The 19,271-nt window shown below is 40.1% G+C and overlaps 1 protein-coding gene across 3 annotated transcripts in view; it reads right to left on the bottom strand.

Annotated features, from left to right (window-relative positions):
• TMEM117 (transmembrane protein 117) overlaps positions 1–19,271 on the bottom strand; it is a 402,837-nt gene that overhangs the window by 316,104 nt on the left and 67,462 nt on the right. For all 3 annotated transcript variants that reach the window (XM_037061077.1, XM_037061079.1, XM_037061080.1), the window contains one exon: positions 10,923–11,055. In XM_037061077.1, coding sequence (XP_036916972.1) covers positions 10,923–11,055 — 133 coding nt within the window. The remainder of the gene's footprint in view (positions 1–10,922; positions 11,056–19,271) is intronic.

Below are 19,271 nucleotides of genomic sequence, written 5' to 3'. Positions count from 1 at the left end.
TGTTGAGACTCGTGGGCAATTGAGGCCTTCCTGGGTACCTGAGGGAACAGGCAGAACCACCACACAGCAGACGGCTCCCACCCAAGCCAGTCAGCACAGGTCACGGCTGCCCGGCGTCAGGGAAGAAACATCGCAATGTGCAGCGCCCTCTGCCCAGAAGCTTTCAAGCCCAAGGCTCCATTTAACTTTTTTTTTCTTTTTAAATTCAAATTCTTCATCTCTCATGAGCTCATCCTTTGCCTTTAGCAAACTCCTCCCCTAACCTTCCCAGAGGTAGGAGTTGACCTGAACACATATTTCTCTCCCTCCGATTATTACTTCCCTCACACCATAATATCACTAGCATGGAAAGGGAACCCTGTTGCCAGGAAAACCAGGCGGAGTGACTAAGTGCAGCCTCAGTTGGCTCCTTTATTCTGATTGGCNAAGCTTTCAAGCCCAAGGCTCCATTTAACTTTTTTTTTCTTTTTAAATTCAAATTCTTCCTCTCTCATGAGCTCATCCTTTGCCTTTAGCAAACTCCTCCCCTAACCTTCCCAGAGGTAGGAGTTGACCTGAACACATATTTCTCTCCCTCCGATTATTACTTCCCTCACACCATAATATCACTAGCATGGAAAGGGAACCCTGTTACCAGGAAAACCAGGCGGAGTGACTAAGTGCAGCCTCAGTTGGCTCCTTTATTGTGATTGGCCAAATTCTAGTTGTGCCCTTGACTCACCTCAATTTGGTAAACATAAGAAGGCAAAATACTTCATAATCCCTTTGACTTGTCATAAGTTTTATCCATTTCTTCATAAGGTCCCACTGCCCTATACTTTTTCTCCTGAATTCACTAATTTAATTCATTTATTTCTACTAACCAAGAATGCTGTTCACAGTATTTAAAACAGACACAGCACAAAAAGTACCCATCAGAATAGATGTATTCAAGCCAATCAGAATGCACACCAGCGGCAGATGACAACGGAACCAGAGCGTGCTAGCCACCCCTTGGTCCAGTGTCTCACCAACCTGATGCCTTTCCCATTTCCTATCGAATATGCAGTTGAATATACCATATGCAATGGAGTAAGAATTAAATTTTCACGTGAAATTTATCCACGCCTTTTATGTCAAATCCTAGTTAGGCTGACTTTTTAAAAACTCATTTTATATATCCTCTTCCCAGGAAGAAACACACTATGTGGACAAGGGGTCTGAGGGACACTGCGTAGAGGGAGGAAACGTAAGTTGTCAGGAAGTACATCTTTGCTTCCCAGCTGAGGCCGAGTGGTCCCGTGTGGTGGTCAGTAGTGCTGTTCCTGAAACATTTCTGTTCTCCCCATTCTGGGTACACGGCGTGACTGTATTTCTCCACCACCCAGTGCCTCGGTGGACCCAAACAATGAGTTCTAATCTAAGTGTGGTGAGCTGACAGGAAGCGCGCCCCTTCCAGGCAGAATGCTGAGTCACTGCTCTGAGACCCCAGACCAACTAGTAACCTCCCACAGGACAGCTGCTGCGTCCCCCTGGATCTCAGAGGGAGGGCTCCTGGGTCAGAGCCCTCCAGCTGGCTCACAATGAAAATGTAGTGTGAGGGGAAAAAAACAAAACCCTGAGGTCTTAAGCCACTGAAATTTTTAGATTTGTTTGTTACTGAGACATACGATAACCTATCCTGACTGACCTATTTTAATTTTCAGATCTTATCATTGGAGGCTCCTGTTTCATGTCCTCATTCTGAGGTACCCACGTGGGTGGCTTTAAACATGGGGTCTACAAACTCCCTCTTTATCTTGTACACATAATTCAGGAGGCTAGGAAAGAAGGGCCATCCACCGTATATATCAAATTTTCCAAAACTGACTTTAGCTCTACCTGGTTGCCAATTCTTGAATAACCCCTGGGTTTAGTCTAGGAACCCTCCAGATGTCTGAGGGGTCTGTAAAATAAGTAAGTTCTCTACAGACAATTCATCAAATGGGTGCACCAACCTAGCTTCTTTACTAGTTGAGGTCACTGAATTTTCTTAAATCAACCCTAAACTGACTCACCTTTAAATGATGTAATGAGGCAATAACCAAGGCCGTCCCCTCCAGACCCTCGAACTGTTGGAAGAGCTGAACGAAATTCTGTAGTTCAGCGGCCCCCTTTCTGCTGAGCCCGGTATTAACTTGACATGATCCCAACAGAAATATCATACCTGCTGCTCATTTAAGAACCATGAAATCCTGCTTACTTACCAGTGTTGTGCATATCGACATACTCAGGGGAGATGCCTCCGTAGGGTTCAGTATATACACACAGATGCAAATTCTTATCTCTGTGTTATAACTTTTATAATTCTTATCTCTGGGGTTACAACTTTTCCATCAGTGATTTTACTTTGGATTGGTAGATTTAATTTGCATATCAAATTCTCTAATAAAACTATATTGAATAATTTATACTGTTGTGTATGAAATGTATATTATAATATATTAAAATAGCACAATATGCATATATATATGTAATATATGTGACAATCTTGAAGCAAAGAAATTGATTATTTCTTGCTAAAAGAAAATAAGCATTTTATACGCAACATATATATTTTTCCTGTTATTGCACAGGATGCTGAACATTTTATGCTTTGCAAAATACCTAGGAATCATCCTTCCAATATTCTAAAATATGTATTTTAGGGAAAGAAAATTAAACTATGTAGACTACAAAATATAAGTCAAAATCCAATACCTCCTTTCTTTCACATTTCATTGATCTCTTATTGTAAAGGATGCAAATTCATATTTTTAATTAGGTAAGGGTCATTACTTAACTCAGGATCAGTCTTTGAGTGTCCTATTCCTAAGTAATTTTAATATTGCAATTATTATTGTGCTCTTCCACGTCTTTTGACACTGAATTAATCAAGTATGTTACGTCCATTTGCTTTAGAAAAAGGAAAAAAAAGTAGAGTTAGAGTGTTAGGGTCCCCTGGCGGTAGCCAAAGGAAACTGAACAAGAGAGAAAGAAACCAACCAGTTCCAACAGGACTGATTCTCTCCCTGAGAACAACAGCACAGTGGGGCCTGCTCATCTCCACCAGGACAAAGGCATCCTCCTCCTGACCTGGTACAAGACAGTAAGAAAGGCTGTGGCCACTCCTGACTGAGCAGCCAGAGCTGTGTATACGAGTGGGCTGCAGTTCACGTTACCTCACGGGGCAATATTTGAATGATGGAATATTCTATTAATAGAACTGTTTACTATTTTTCATCAACCCCTCGGGGATAACTCTGGGGTTAATAGATTACAAAGTTAATGACTTGTCACAGAAATGTCGCTTTCTCAGCATTGGCTGGATTGTCTCATTAATTTATTAAGTTATATAACTTCAGGTAAACCTTAAGCCTCCGGCTATCATAAACATGTCTGGAAAGTAATTATTTCCTCAGTGTTCACCACTGGGAAAAGTGAACTGAGCTAGAACTTAAAGATATTTATTATTATAGAGTGTCCAGAGAATAAGCCCTCCACACTCAGAACACTTCATCGTTAATTCCCACAATACCATCCGTAATTCCATCGGATTTTTCCTCCGTTTTCAGGAAGGTCAAAATTAGCAAGTAACCATTTAGTAACTTAATTTACGTTTGATTTCCTCTTCTGAATCCTAGTGAAATGTCATATTAATTTCTGTATTTACTTTCCATTGATGAAAACTAAAATAAAGAACAGTTTATGCGCATTCATAAAGACACATCCTAATAGCATTTGAACCAGGCGCTATGCATCATTCCACGTGTTAATGCACTCCCTAACTCAAGTATATTTAAGATTCTGTATTATGAATTCTGGCACAGGAAATCAGTATTTACTGAAGATCTGCTGCTTCAAGGTACTCATTTGGACATTTTGCATGAAATTGATATGACTTATTATAGTTGTATGATAATAATGTAATATCATTGATATAAGTTCCACAATTTTATTATATTGACCAAGGCACTTATTGTTATTATAAAAACAAGTATATATCCAGAGCTAAAGTACATGAGGAATTACAATATACATTTTCTATTATTACAATAGCAACTAACACTTATCTGGAGCTCATTATAAGGTGGGCACATACCAACTACTTTGCAAACACTGTCTTCTTTGACTGTCGAAACAACTCTCAGGTAAGTGCTAATATGCCCCTTTTACACTTGAGAAAACAAGGCCCTCAGGGAACTTCACCTAGGGCCACGCAGCTCAAGGGTGTCCAGACAAAAGTCCACACTGCTTCGACACCACATCACCTTCCATGCAAAGCAAAGCTAGTGGTAACCAAGATTTTTAGCTATCTTAAGATCAGTTTATTTCTCCACCTTACAAGCATGCATTTCCTCCAAATTAATGATGATGGTGGTAATGCTAAAACAACCACCTGTATCTTTAAAACGAGAAAAACTCTAACTCATCTACATTATTTTTGCTAGTGGGTAGCTAAAAGGGGGCTAAAATCCAGGTGTTCTGTTTCCTGGATTGGAATTTCTCCCCGTCAAAGCTGGCAAACTGTTTAACGACAGAGATGAAATAAGCAACTCTGAAGAGAACACCTCTTAAGTGGGTGAAATCAGTGTTGATTCTCAACAGACAAAGCACTCCCGCAGCATAATAAGGATGTGACATTGTTTTTCACTGACATTGTTTAAAACTTCACCAATTCAGACAACACTAACAGTAACCTTGTGACAGTTTAAACACGCCGTGCCATTTCACCTTCGTACTTTCACAACCGAGCAACGTGAAACCAACAGCATTACAAGGGGCAAACTGTGCTCTATAGCTCTACTGCCTCTGAGCAAACAAGTCTCTCTCTCTCTCCCTTCCCCGTCCCCCTCCTTCCTTTCTGGCCTCCTTGCCTCCTCCCTCTCTCTTCTCTCTCCCTCCCTTGCTCTCTCACCAAGCCCTGCTCTCTCACCACAGGCCCGGCCCTCTTGACCAGACTCTGACACTCATGGCCAGCTTTCCTTCTCACCTGCCCATCCTCAGTAACCAGCTCCGCCCCCTTCTCCGGGCCTTAGTAATTAATTGTGCTATTATTGTGAATTAATCGTACAAGCAAGTCAGTGTTTAGTCTAATTAAGAGTGAAGCCAACAAATTATTTAAAGCACCACTCCAGCAGAATTTGCATGCAGCCTGGTATCGGCAGCCAATCAAGCTTTTCAGCTATTGACTCCAGCACTTCCAGGATACACAAATGTTGATTGACAGCCAATCTTTCTCCCCACCCAAGCTCCTCAGCCCTGCTCAGGGCCTCCATCCTTTAGTCATCCCTACATAGCCATCACTTGGGAAATAACACCATACTCTTTTTTTCCTTTTACTACAATTGAAATTGATTGCTTTATACGTCAATACTTTTGTCATACCTAAATTGTATAGTTTTTACCATTATTAAAGACTATCGCAATGTTTTCTTGCTATTTCCCAAAATAAATTTAGCACCTTTGGAAACAAAAATCAAACACACAAACACTACTTTCTTTAACTGAAGCCATCAGCGTAGACAATGGTAGCAGGTCAACCAACTTTGGTACTTGAAGAGCAAACAGCAAGGGAAAACCACAGTTTCAACAGTAAAAATAGGACACGCGGCTTCGACGGCTAGATCAGAGATGATTAGAAAGAGGGGGGAAAGTTGGGGTAAGGAATCCAAAAGCATTAGTGAAAGTGTTCAAAATAGTGAACTTAGCAAAGAAACCAGTACTGCCTGGAGTAAAACTTCATCCTGAATTTTTCCATTAAAGAGTAATTCAGCCTTGGGGAAAAAATAGTGTGCTTAAAACCTATACCTCTGGCAACAAAAACTGAAGCTATAAATCAGACAGTCTTTTCTAATACAATGTGCAGACACAGTGATAAACCACAATATTGGCCATTCTCTCAAAAATGAGGTGAAGAGTATCAGAGGCTAAGGCCTTGGTAGGCTGTGGTGTGGACTTTAAAATGCATTAGATCCCAAAGAATTTCATCCAGCCCACAGGCAAGTCTACGATGCGCCTGGCTTGCCTTGGCTGTCCCCTCTGCACATAGAAGGTGCCTGTTTTAGATTCCAGTTAACTGCCCATTTCAAATGCTCCCTACCGTCACCCCTTGACCAACTGCCACCGTATCCCGCTCACTGAGAGTTCTCACCACACACATTTAACGAGCATTCCACATGAGCTCTTACTAAAACCTATCAGAACGAGAACAGAAGAGCAACAGAGTCCACTGCACTTTCACTTATACCCACTACCTACTTCTTACCTTCATTTTTTATGTCCTGATTATGAATGCTAATCCATTTTTTCAAAATTGCCTGAATCACTTCGTCTTATTTCTCAAATCCTGTCCCCAGAAAACGTAATACATAGTAATGTATTAATTACTATTTGTAAAATTGCTCTGGAAAAGGCTCAATCCTCCTTTTTGTCATTAACACTAGAAAACATCAGCTTCTGCACATCCGGCCCTAACGTACACTATAGAGTCTTTGGAAATTCCAGTTCACAGAGGAATTTTTATACCTGAGTCAGGTGTCTAATTTCCTCAGTGCTAGACACACTATTTATCTTTGTAATACTGGATTAGGCTCATAAACATATAGATGTACACGTGCGCACAAACATGGTTATATAGACTATTATTTAAAATTTAGAACATAAAAAAGGGGCAAGCACATCACAAATGAAAAAGTGCTTATCACAGAGCTCACTGTGTGGATTTCTTCAAAGAAATCCCCTAACAACTAGGAGCACAATTATTTCAACACCAAGTCCCAGAAATTTAGAAGGGGAAAGAGTCTTCCTTCTGAGCAGAAAGCCTGCCTGAGACGACACCCCCAGGCATTCCCGGCTTGAAAACACACCTTTTGCTGCCATCAAGTGGCTCTTGGTGGAATTTTTTTAGGAATGTCAACCATGGGCTTCCCTTTCTCACCATTCCATTCCTTATTCCTAATATGTGTGTTACCCTATGGGGGACTGGGATATTTGAAACACCGGGAAAGCCTTCTGTAAGTTAGGGCTTTACACTGCAGATGCTATAAAAAATTCCATGACTAAGACGTTCTTACGACCACATCCAAAAAAGTTTAGAGTGTAGGTTTCAGGAAAAACCTCAGCCTGTTCTTTGAAGCACACCTCTCGTTACTTCTACCTAATGAGAATTGCTCAATACAGTGGCTTTAGGAAACCTTGTGGAAAACAGAGAAAATACAAAAAAACAGGGCGGATACATTTAGAATCATTGTTAATCAAGTCCTGTAACTGTGGAAATGGTTTCATGTTTCTTCCTTATAAACGTCTCCCCTTCGTGAGGCTCAGCCCTGCATGTAAATGATACAGCCTGCGGTCGAAGTGTGATGACTAGATAACCTAATGTTAAGTTCGCAGATTGCTTTCCCCCTTGGGCTTTGAGTATCTTCCTATCTCTTTCCCAAGATAGTTTATTAAACATCAGTTGAACCAAAAGGTAAAGGACCATTGCGATTTTAAAAACACCAAACCAAACTGCTGTGGCAGTAGCCGCTTTGTGTTCTGAGAAGTCAGCAACATTTATCTCCGAGTGCTGGCACTTTTGACTGGGAAAATGCCCTAATAAGATTTTGGTTACAAAAGGAAAAGCCTGGATAAATCGCAATGGACAGACGGTGAGATGAAAGGGAACTAAATTGTTCTAAATAACACACCAGCAGAATTCTGGAAGTTACTGGGAAGGCGAGCTCCAGAGAGAAGTAGAAACATAAAAGCAGGAGAAAAGCATAACCAGGGATGTTTGGGAGGAGGGAGAGGGAGGTGGTTCTAAAATCAAAAGGAAAATGTGTGTCAAAACCAAAACACCACACTGTGGTTATGGGCTCCATGGAAGATTATTGTTTTGCACCCAAGTCCAGGATAAGGCAGACAAGCTTTCTAACAGGCTGTGTGTGCCAGGGGTTACCTGTTTCCTAATCCACCCTCTCTTAAGCACTTTTCAGGAACATCTATGCAGGGGCTTCTGTTTCCTTTTCTCACCGATACGAGCCCAGATCCTTACATCTGGCCCTGGCATGAGAGCCAAAACACAAGTCTCTAAGGTACCGCCCTGGTTGTCAGATCCTTCTTCATTCTGGGCCTTGGGTTTTTCCCCACCTCTGGATAAGCCTGGCTGTGCATTTAAAGGGAGTCTACCTGGCTGCATCAGATTTTCCAGCATTTCTGAAGATTTTGCAGTAAAAGGCCAACCTAGTCGGCCACCTTGTAAAAGGGAAGTTGCTTATAAAACATCCAGATGTAAAACCCTCCCCAGCATCAGTGCCTTCTCTGCAACAGAATCCTCCCCTACAAGCCACATGTATTGAGGATGAATTTAGTTTGGTCTCTCCGACTTAAGGGATCGAAGCAGATATGACAGCACCATGTTGGTGGTGTGAGGTGTAGCAGGATGGGAAGAGAATCCCCCAAAGGGAGAGGACACTTCCGTGGTAGGGAACACGGAGAGTCTGAGCCCCGGTCCCTGCTTGCCCAGCCAGCTAACTAGCCTCCTTCCCCGGCTCCTACCTGACTGTTTCTCAGCTTGGCTCCTAGGGGTGGCTGAAACCATAGGGGTCAGTGCGTACTTCAGGAAATCCACTGTACTGAGAAAACCAGGGGTCTGCAACTTGACTCTTATCAAGTCAGTTCTGGCTAAAATTCCTGAAGCTCCGATCAAATAAACCTAGAGATTTTGCTCTTCATAACAAGGAATCGAGTGACTCTGGCTTAGCCTAAAGTCATGACCAATCCTTAAACTGGGGTTTGGGGGGAAGCAAAGCATTCTGGGAAAATTCTTTTCTTCATCGCTGAAACCCTAAACCCCTTCATTGTAGGTCTGAGGGCTCCCAGTATGGAAAGAAGTCTAAAATACATGACCACAGGTCTAGGCACCAGAGATGATCCTGGAAACCCTTGAAACTCTTGTAATAGTTCTAAACCAATATTCCTAGAGAGACCCCAAAGTCAGGGTCCATTAAAACCCCCTCTGCAAATCAGATTCGGTGTCCAGAATCCTGAGCTCCCCTCAACCACCAGCAACCCTCTGATATAAAACCAGTCGATCATGACATCTGTGGACCTACTGTCCACACTTCTGTCCCATCATTCCCTGCCGTCGAAGGGTGAGGCAAGGCCCCATGGTGTCTTCTGGGAAACCCTAAGCACAGCTGTATCCATTCGCTCTAAGAACTGATTCTTCTCCAAGTTTGCATTCTTACCTTAGCTCACTAGTTCCACTGGCACGTGTCATAAAAGCTGGTAATACATCCTTTGTAGATGGAGATCTAATTTTTTTATCTGTACAACTCCATCATTTGTCCCTTGCTTTGGATTTAATCGAGAAAATTCATGTCTGGTACTGAGTGCTTCATGACTGGTACCGTTACATTTAAGATTAGTTTTATTGTTAGCTACTGAGTGCTTTACAGCGTGCCAGGGATTATCTATTATTGCATTTAATTCATTACTTTCAAATCTGCTTTTCCCCTCAGAACAAGCACTTCTGGCTAGTTTATTAGCTCCATGCTAAAAAAAATAATTGGATGAAAATTCAAGTTCTGAGCAAAGGATATATCTTATATACTACTTAAAGTATTATTTCCAGCAACAACTTTAAAAAATGTAAGTTTCACATGGGCCCCTCCACCTGGTTGCAGAGGTGAGGGTGCACTATGACTCTCAGCCCCCGGGCTGTGTTAGGTCGGGCAAGAGCACCGGTCCCCACTCCGCTGTTAGAGGCACAGCTCAACGGCTGAGGCTGATTCTGACCGGCTATGCATTAGAGTCTGGAACTGCACCATTTAAAAATAGACCCAGTCCAAGTGACATCTTTTCAAGCTCAAGAAATAATTATAGACAATGTTTTAATAACCCCCTAAAGCTTGAACATTTGATCTGAGATCACATTCCTGAATTTACTACTTGTGAGTATGGACTGAAGTATAAAGCTTGTGAAATCCCCCCTTTTCCCTTTACTATTATCTCCTGTAATGGTGGAGAAAAAAACCCCAAAAATTTTAATTGAGCTATCCCTCTCAGCATGGAACAGTGGTAGCTAAGATATACACATAACGCCAAAGTAATTGCACTGCAGAACCGGCCGACATCTTGCCTAGGATACATTTAGAAGAAAAGGCTATTACCGAGCTCTCCAGTCTATTGGAGGATAGATCAAAATGTTCCTTATGAACTATCTCAGTGCCCACAAATATCTGAAGTGGCTTAGCCTTGTCATTAATCTAATTCTTAGTGCTATAGACTAAGCAACTCTCATTTTCTGCCATTAAAACTTACCAAGAGCAAATCAAGACCTAGAGAAAGTTAAAAATAATCTATAACCTACTCGGAAGCACTTCTTCATGCCATGGTGATTTGATTAGTGATTTGATAAGTATAGATCACAACCCTGGATTTGATACAGGGAGGCCCACTTTTAAATGACCCACTTGTAACAAAGGTCTCTCTGTTGCAACTGTTAAGAGAATTTTTTTTAAAAAAAAAAATGCCATCAGTATCCAACATTTTTATTTAGCCAGGCATCAAAGAACAACAGAACTGCAAACCTGGAGACCTTCACCTTAGCCCAGCTTTACCAATCTTGTAAGTGTAAACGAGTCAGTCAGATTTTCTGATTCCCGTGCTCTCTGTCACTCTGTGACATTAGTAGCTGCCCTCAAACTCTCCCCACAGAGAAGCTGTGAAGGATAAGGAACACAAGGTAAGTACTGTAGAAAGCTTCTTGGAGAAAATACTCAAAATGTCTTAGGTAAGAAAATGCACAGATTATCCCTATTTGGGGGAGACTATTTGTAAAGGACATCTAGGCTACTACAAACTGAAAAATCCTCTTTGAAGTCTTACAAGTTTCAAACACAACACTCATCACAGTAGCAAGTGGAAACAGAACCTACCCCATGTTCCCGTCCATGAGAAGAATCGTGTTGTATATGTGAGAAAATATGAAGAGGAAGAGAATTGTGCTGAAGAACATCGTCATCCACGACCCGTGGTCTTCTCGAAACATTTTTAACCGGAGCAACTGACCTGCAATGTAAACATGACGAGAAATCAGCACATATCATAACTCAAAATCCATTCAGCTTTGCTTTGTTGCAGTGGATCTCCATAGACAAAGTCTGAAACAACCTCTCCATCATCCTGGAACAAGTAACGCTAACACAAGAATCTAGTGTACAGTGTGCAGAGGTTGTTCGCTGTGCTGGCCTGAAAGCAAGATGCATTTGAACATCTACCTGCTATGTGCTATTTTACAAATGTTTTTGGTTTATTCATCTAAAACTACTTAAGACAGATGGTAACGATGTTGCATAAATTGCCTTTTGCTTCCATAGACCCATTTCCAATACTGGCCAGACAATAAAACCAAGGCAGACCTCACTTAGATGAGGATCCAATTATTGAAGGTGCATGAAAACTTAAAAGGAAAAAGGAAAAGCTCTACCATAAGCGACAGATGACGTAGCCTTACCCTCAGCTAGAATACCCACACCCCTGTGCAGGCGTGTGCATGAGTGTGTGGGGTGGGGTGTGCACGTGTGGTATAGACCTTGGCGTGGCTCTCAACAAAACATAATTTCCACCCCATGCCCTAAAATTCCATTTACAAAAATAAATGTTAGACTTAAAAAGAATTAAAATGCAAATATTTCAAAGAGGAAAATGTATTAAGAGAAACACTAAAGTAAAAATTACTAATATCAGGCAGTACAGAAAAATGTTTGAGATTAATGGTAGAAGAAATGAGGGTTTTAGTATCTTGAGGTGGGGAAGATAAAAAAAAACCTTGGAACAAAAAAATAAAATAAAATAAACACATGTCACCCAGGCTTCTCCTAAGGTAAAGTTTGTGTAGGATACTTATCTCCATTCCTGAGAAAGTATATCTAAATAATGATAAAAGAGATGACAACCATATAGGAACTATCATTAAAATAGGGTAGGCCAAAATTCATTTTCAATGTATTTTTAATCCTTAACCGAGGACATTTTTTCTTTTATTGATTCTAGAGAGAGGAGAAGGAAGGCAGTAAGAGAAGGAAAGAAACATCCATGTGAGAGACACAGCATCGGTTGCCTCTCGTACGCAGCCCTAATGGGGACCGAACCAACACCCTGGGCACAAACGTTGTCCTCTGGATATTGTTTCTCTAGGAACAGACAGTAGCTCTCTTGTAGGTTAGTGAGTGTAGAAAGATCTTCTAAGATTTAACTACTAGATTTTCCCTTGTACCTCACTTTTATTAAAACACCACTTTAGATTTCATTTGGAAACCAGACTAACAGAAACATTACCCTAGCTAAAACTTTAAATAGAGCAAAAAGAGAGATTTGGTTACATCATCTGGTTTCTTGGCTTGCACAAGAAAAGCAAAGGGCAAATCTGAAAGTCGGGGGAATGTGAATTGTAACTAGAAGGAGAAGTGGAAAACTTTCTCCTGTAGGCAAAGGAAACTAACACTCAAATCACAACCTTATTTTACTAGTTGAATCAAAAATTATGGAAAGCCAGTGAAGTCTCCACACAATACATTGACAGGAACATTATAAATAGATATTAAGCACAGAATGCTTGAGAATTTAAAAATGCCATAAATATCATAGAGTGAACTGTAAAGAATAGTATTCATTCATTGAAAAAATATTTAATGTGTGCTTATTACTAACTAGCCATGGTTCTAGGACTGTGAGCAAGGCGGGAGGGTATTGGAAGTCAATCCTCATTTGAGTACTCATTGAAAATGTGACCTTATTTTAGACTCAAAGTTCCCTGCACTGGGAGTCCTTTCAGCTTCAAACCAAGACCTATTTAAGTGTACAGGAACAAGTATGAAAGACACATGGACAAAAACTAGGAGGGGGGTGGAAATGAGAGGGAGGTGGGGAGCACTGCGGGGGTGGGCTGGGATGGGAGTACAAGACAGAGAACTGTACTTGAACAACAATTAAAATTAAAAAATTAAAAATAAAAGAACTGAGAAGACCAGCAATTAGAATTCCTCAAAAATTTAATTGCGAATTTCCTTCTTAACATAGGTATATGTCAAAAACTTTGCCAATGGATGTACTTTAAAAGTCAAATAACAGTGCTGTAGATTTAATGCTGTTATTTGCCAATAACATGTAGTGAGTTAACTGTACACTGTCTGAAGTCACAGTAAAAAGAGAAATGAGAGTACCATTCACACTATCACTGCCAAGCCCATTGTCTGGCACTAATTTCAGTCATTAGAGTCATGAGCGCACAATGGCAGGTCAACAGGGCCTGAAACGCACTTGAAGCACACGATAAAAGGGCTTAGGATTTCAGGCCAGAACCAGCATGACCCGAATGTTGAATCAAATCACATCAAAATGAGAACCTCAAAGCTACCTGAGGATGTCACGTGAAATGTGTGCTGTCTCTGCCCTGGAGTGCAAACATGCACCGTGGTGGCTTTTAACTGCTGTCCTGGAACAATTACTAATAGTGCCCCCTTGCTTTATTAAGTGTTCTGGTTTGGACAACAAATAACACACCACCTTCCCCATAGGTCCTATAATTCAAAACTTTATACCACTTTCCTTTAGGGGAGTTTCAGGAAATGACTGCGTGAAAATAGTCCTTATATGTTAACAGAAGTAAAAGACATCACTAAGAGGAGTACATTTCTGACAAGTTCATAAATAAATTTTTAAATCACAGATACATTTGTAAATCTGTGTGTATTTATATTGTTATTAAAATCTGCCCTGGCTGGTGTAGCTCAGTGGATTGACCGCGGGCCTGTGAACCAAAGGATCGCGGTTCGATTCCCAGTCAGGGCACAAGCCTGGGTTGCAGGCCAGTTCCCAGCAGGGGACACATAAGAGGCAACCATACATTGATATTTCTTTCCCTCTCTCTTTCCCTTCCCCTCTAAAGATAAATAAATAAAATTTAATAAATAAATAAATAAATAAATAAAATCTGTTTGGGACCATATGAACTATCCTCTTCAATATGGTCAAGGTCATGGAATATGAATGTTTAAACAATCAGACACACTAGGTGATATACAAACCTATATGTGTGTTGGAGGTGAGGACTGGAGGGCACAGAGATTGCTACGATACTGCTTAAAGTCAACTGAAATGGCCCACCGCCTCGGACTCTCACCTGGAAATATGTTAGGATTAGGAACACTAAGATGCCATAAGTTGTAACAAGGTTAAAAATACAAAAGCATATTAAAATATATGATGAGCTCAAGACAGAGATGGACAGGTACAAGAGAATTATGGAGAAATTACTTAGTTTTTTTAGCTTTTCTGCTGCTGTGTTCTCGACACCAAAACAATGGAAAGGAACATTTCCCAGGCTTTCATCCTGAGTTCTGAGTCTTTTTTCTTCAGCAATGGTTCTCACAAGGAGGCCTTGAACAAACAAACAAGCACTCTCAGAGGAGAAGGAGTCGAAATGGCTGTGCTCCCAGGTGAGAGATGAGGGTTGCCCTACTCCTGAGAAGTCAATGAGGCAGGATTAGATAGAGTGAGGGCTTCCAACTGCATGGAGGATACAAAGATTTAGGCATCCAAGGTGGCAGAACCTCATTTGGTTTTGGTCCCACAGATGCTGGTGAAGGCCAATGTAATAAGGGCCATGGACTTGGATGTCAGGTAAGGAGGCTGAGATAACCCCAAGCAAATAAGGCCAGTAGGGCAGCCACCTGCCTTCATTCTGAACACAACAACCCGGGTAGATCCCAGCCATCTGTTGGAGAAGGTCATCAAGAGCACATGACCACCAACTGACCCCTGAACTGAACCTGGGCCATCAGAGGCTCCTCACTCCCTCCCTTGGCCTTGAGAGGCACGTCCTGCCTGCTGGGAGCCATTTGCAAGAACACAGCCTTGAGAGAGCAAGGTGTTGTTGAGACCACCTGGACGGTACACGTGACTGAACCCAGTTAAGACATCTATATAAATATTTAAGATTCTGGTGGCAGCGTGGAGATCTACTCATCTTAGGGCCACCAAAGACGAATACCATTTGTAAGTCCCCTAATTAAAATTTCCACCTACCAATCTACACTGTTCTGCCTCTTTCTCCAGTCTCTCCTTGCTCTCTGTGGATTGGGGCAGTTTCAGACTTCACACGGAAGAGCTTGAAGTTGTGATCCAATACCGTCTTATAACAACATAGTGCCCACAAGGTGGCTGAAGACCACCTCCCAAACAGGAGGAGGAGAAGGGGGCTACAGATAAAAAAGACTTAAGGATTTATCTCCAAGACCCCTGTAAGATCCGGGACTTCTTTAAACTATACACATAAGAAAAAAGGATCTGAAAAAGGACCAGTATTATACTCTTTGCTCACCTTGGTGAGCAAGAACACAGAGCAAGATTTATCAATTTAGAGAAAAAAGTGTGGCATTATATGTAAGACTATAACCAGGAAACATGAAAAGGATAAATGAAAAAAACTTCACTTAAGAGGACTCCAAGCTGAAATTAACACTATTATTCATTAGGTTTCTGCTCCAAATCTCCTATCATGATGTATAAATGCATATACTTAATGAATATATGCATACTCATAAAGAAATAAATGTAATCTATAGTCATTTAAAGGAATATATATAATTTCATAGAGGTTGAAAGGTGTTTGCTCCCTAAACAATTTTGTCCTCACCACAAATGTTCAGAAAATAATGTAAATTTAACTTAAGTAAAGGAGTGATTACATAGATTACATGACTTTTATGATCCAGTTCACCTCTAGGATTATAGGAACAGTTTTGTCAGTGAGAAATTAGCTCGAAGTCTGTTAACGCAAACAGTTTTAGTTAAAAAAATTATCTTTATGCAATAAGACAAAAAGAAAAAGTGTTCCTTCTTAATTTTATCTATTGTATGATCTCTAATAAATAAAATGAACCCAAGTAACATACCAGAGAGATTCTTTAAAGACCATGTTAATATTTAATATTTTAAATATTAGATTACTTGACAATAAATGTAAGTTCTATTTCTTAAGTCGAGTGAGAGAATAAAAAATTAACTGTACATTTTAAATCAGACTAAAAGAAGTATATGAAGTATTCATGAGTAATTTGTGTGAATTTATACTTTATAAAAACATAATACAATTTTTTGAAAAAATACAAATTCAAAAAATGGCAGCAGAATATAAATAGCTAAAATAAGAGAATTATTCCATGGATAGTACACCAACAACATACACCAGAATATCATTAAGGAGAAGGATGTTCTAGTTAAACAAACATGGAATTATGTAAAATCTAAAACTTCTGTGCCCCAAGGGCATCATTCCATTAATATTCAGATCGAGTCTTGTTACTTCAGTGTGCAAAGAGAATTTTAAAACATTGAACAGATGGCTATCACTCCTTATTAGAAGTAGGAGCTTTATACAGAAAACGTTTGTGATTCACTGAGTTTGACAGAATCCAAATGTCGAGCACTGAAATATAATTCCATTCGATACTAAAAATATGTATTATAATATGCAATTCAAAAGAGGTTCTAGAAAGAAAAGAAACACAACAGTTAGAAACTCAGCAAGAATGATAGTATTTCTGATCTAGAGTTTAATGTCAATTTCAAAGTGTACATATTACAATAGATTTTTAGTAACACATGTTAATACAAATCACTCTCCATGGGAGAAACAGTGATAAGCCCTCTATTTTATTGAGAAAGTCCAAACATTATATTTTAATACATCTCTTTCCATTAAACTAATGAAAATTGGGACTAATTGACTTAAATTGCTCATTATAGCTCAATAGGAAAAAACATAATTCCAAAAGGAAATTGTTACCTGTTACTTTTCCTTTTAAGAAGAAACTAGCCACTGAACAAAAATAATATTGAATTGACATGACAACCTTGTAGCCCAGGGTATGATTTAGCAGCATACTTAACTTATGCATGACTAGAATATTATATTCTACAGTGTTGATGAAATCAATTTGCTCTTTATTTTCTAAATATGTACTAAGTGAAATCATACTAAGTAGCAGTTTTAAGGTCAAAACCCATCAAAAAAGTAAAAGTAAATAAAATATTTTCAGACATTGCACAGGTTGTTATCACAATTTTGTATTTTGAAATGGGCAATAGAATAGGAAAAAGAGTTCCCCATTGTTAAAAAATATCAGCACATTAATTCGTTTTTTACATCATCATCAGTACAGTGATAGCAGTTTTCAAAAACAATAATACACTTTTAAAGTAGGTTTTTATTTAATGTCAGGCATTATATTGATTCCACAAAAAAGGAAAGATTAAATTGTCAAGACCAATCCCCTGCAGGCTGACCCTTGGTTTCAAGCAATCCTGATCAATCATGAGGTTTGGCCATTGCTCCCTGATCATCGGTGAGGTGGAATGGACAAGAGGTTCTGGTGCTGCCAAAGCTATTAATACCAAGAAAGCAAAACCAGGCCAGAGACCAAAATTCTGCCATGTCACCCACATTTCTAATATTTCTATTACCTGTATCCATGCATTCAAGTCTCTCTTTGATTCCTTCCTTCTCTCCAAAGCTTGGATTTCAATAATACCTTTCCACAAGGCCTCTAACTCTTTCAGACATGGCAGAAGGCCTCTAACTCTTTCAGACTGTTGCTTGTACCTTCAAACTTGCTCTATCCATTTAATTTATAGACTTACTAAGTTAAAAAAAAACTGCAATCCAGTTAGTAAGGAGCTGAGAGCTCCCACAAAGTGCTAGCCCCCACTTGCTACCCACTTGAGAGCACCATCTCAGGAGAGGTCTTCCCAGTCAAGTCTTCCCACGACTGTAGCCCTGGCCAATATCCTGACAGCAACCTCACAAGAGTTCAAGGCAGAACCATCCAAGGTGCTCCCAAATGTGCATTCCTCATCCACAGTAACTGTGTGAGAGCACAGATGTTTATTATCATTTCAAGTCTCTGAATTTTTAGATAATCTGTTACATGGCAATCAGTAACTCGAGGCTCCATTATTATTCTGAGAGCTAAAATCAAGTGGATTTCTGCACTTGAGAAGCTGAATCAAGAAATAACAAAATCTAACATCATATATCATTTTATGAGGAAAGGTCTGAGACCACAAAGTAGAAATAAAAGTATAATATTCATAGTGTCAGTGGTAACATTACCTTAATAAAATATTTGACGCTATAATGAAAGAGCAAAAGAAGCTTTGTAAAAAAAACAACCTTCATAGCATGAAAGCCTGGAAATAATTGAATAATTTCAAAGGGTAACTGCTGTATGGTAATTGTCACTAATGATATCTTCTTTTGATCTCTACTGTAATTCACACTAATATGTCATGTTTTTACCATATTTTATATCTTTTCAGTCAGAGTTTTGAAGCTTTTGTGAACCGTAAAATAATAGATATAAGAATTCATTTTAGAAGATCAGTGTCTATGCAAACTCAATTAATAACAATGCATTATAATTTAGATGTTAGGTTCTTTTGTCTTCTAACCATGGAGGGAGGCCTCACTCTCAGGCAGAGTGCTCCCCTCCAGCTGGCATCAGCCCGAGGGACAGCAGGAGCCCTGCCCACAGGAATTGCTCTCCTCCACCCTGTGGCACTTCAGCCCTTCTGCTTTGGAGTACAGCTGGAAGACTTTCACCCTTCAAGCCTAACAGGATGCCTGCAGGCTGAGGCAGATCCCTAGAAGCTCCGAGTCTGAAGCTGACCCTCCCCCGGGCCTGGTGCTGGTAAGAGCAGCCTTGGCGTTCAGCCGGTTTTCTTCTGCACACAAACAGGCCCAGTAGAGGGAGCCACGTGCTGTAGATTGCAGATAGCTCCAAACAGGTTGCCCCGGGCCAGTCAAAGGCAGGGGTTTGACTTAGTCACGCACCAGAGTCTACCTAATACCTAAAGACAAACACAAAGAGGATGAAATAGAGGCAAAAATTTATCAGATGGAGAGTTTAAACTAATGATTATAGGATACTCAATAGCATGAAAAAAGACATAGAAACCATAAAAAAGGACCAGGCAGAAGTAAAGAAAGCAGGGTCTGAAATAAATAATACACTGGAAGGAAAAACAATAGGTCAGATGAAGCAGAGGATTAGATCAGTGATTTGGAACACAAGGTAGAAAAAAACATCCAAGCAGAGCAGCAAAAGAAAAAAAATAATTAAAATAAATGAGGAGAGCTTAAGAAACCTTAGGGACAATATGAAGCATAACAACATCATCATCGTGGGAATACCAAAAGGAACAGGTAGTAAGCAAGGAATCAA

Source organism: Sturnira hondurensis, unplaced genomic scaffold (assembly GCF_014824575.4).
Source record: "Sturnira hondurensis isolate 20B ecotype Veracruz unplaced genomic scaffold, ASM1482457v3 Scaffold0013190, whole genome shotgun sequence".
Taxonomy (NCBI): Eukaryota; Metazoa; Chordata; class Mammalia; order Chiroptera; family Phyllostomidae; genus Sturnira; species Sturnira hondurensis.
Note: the sequence above shows the minus strand (reverse complement) of the source record. Positions and strands in the feature narration are given on the sequence as shown.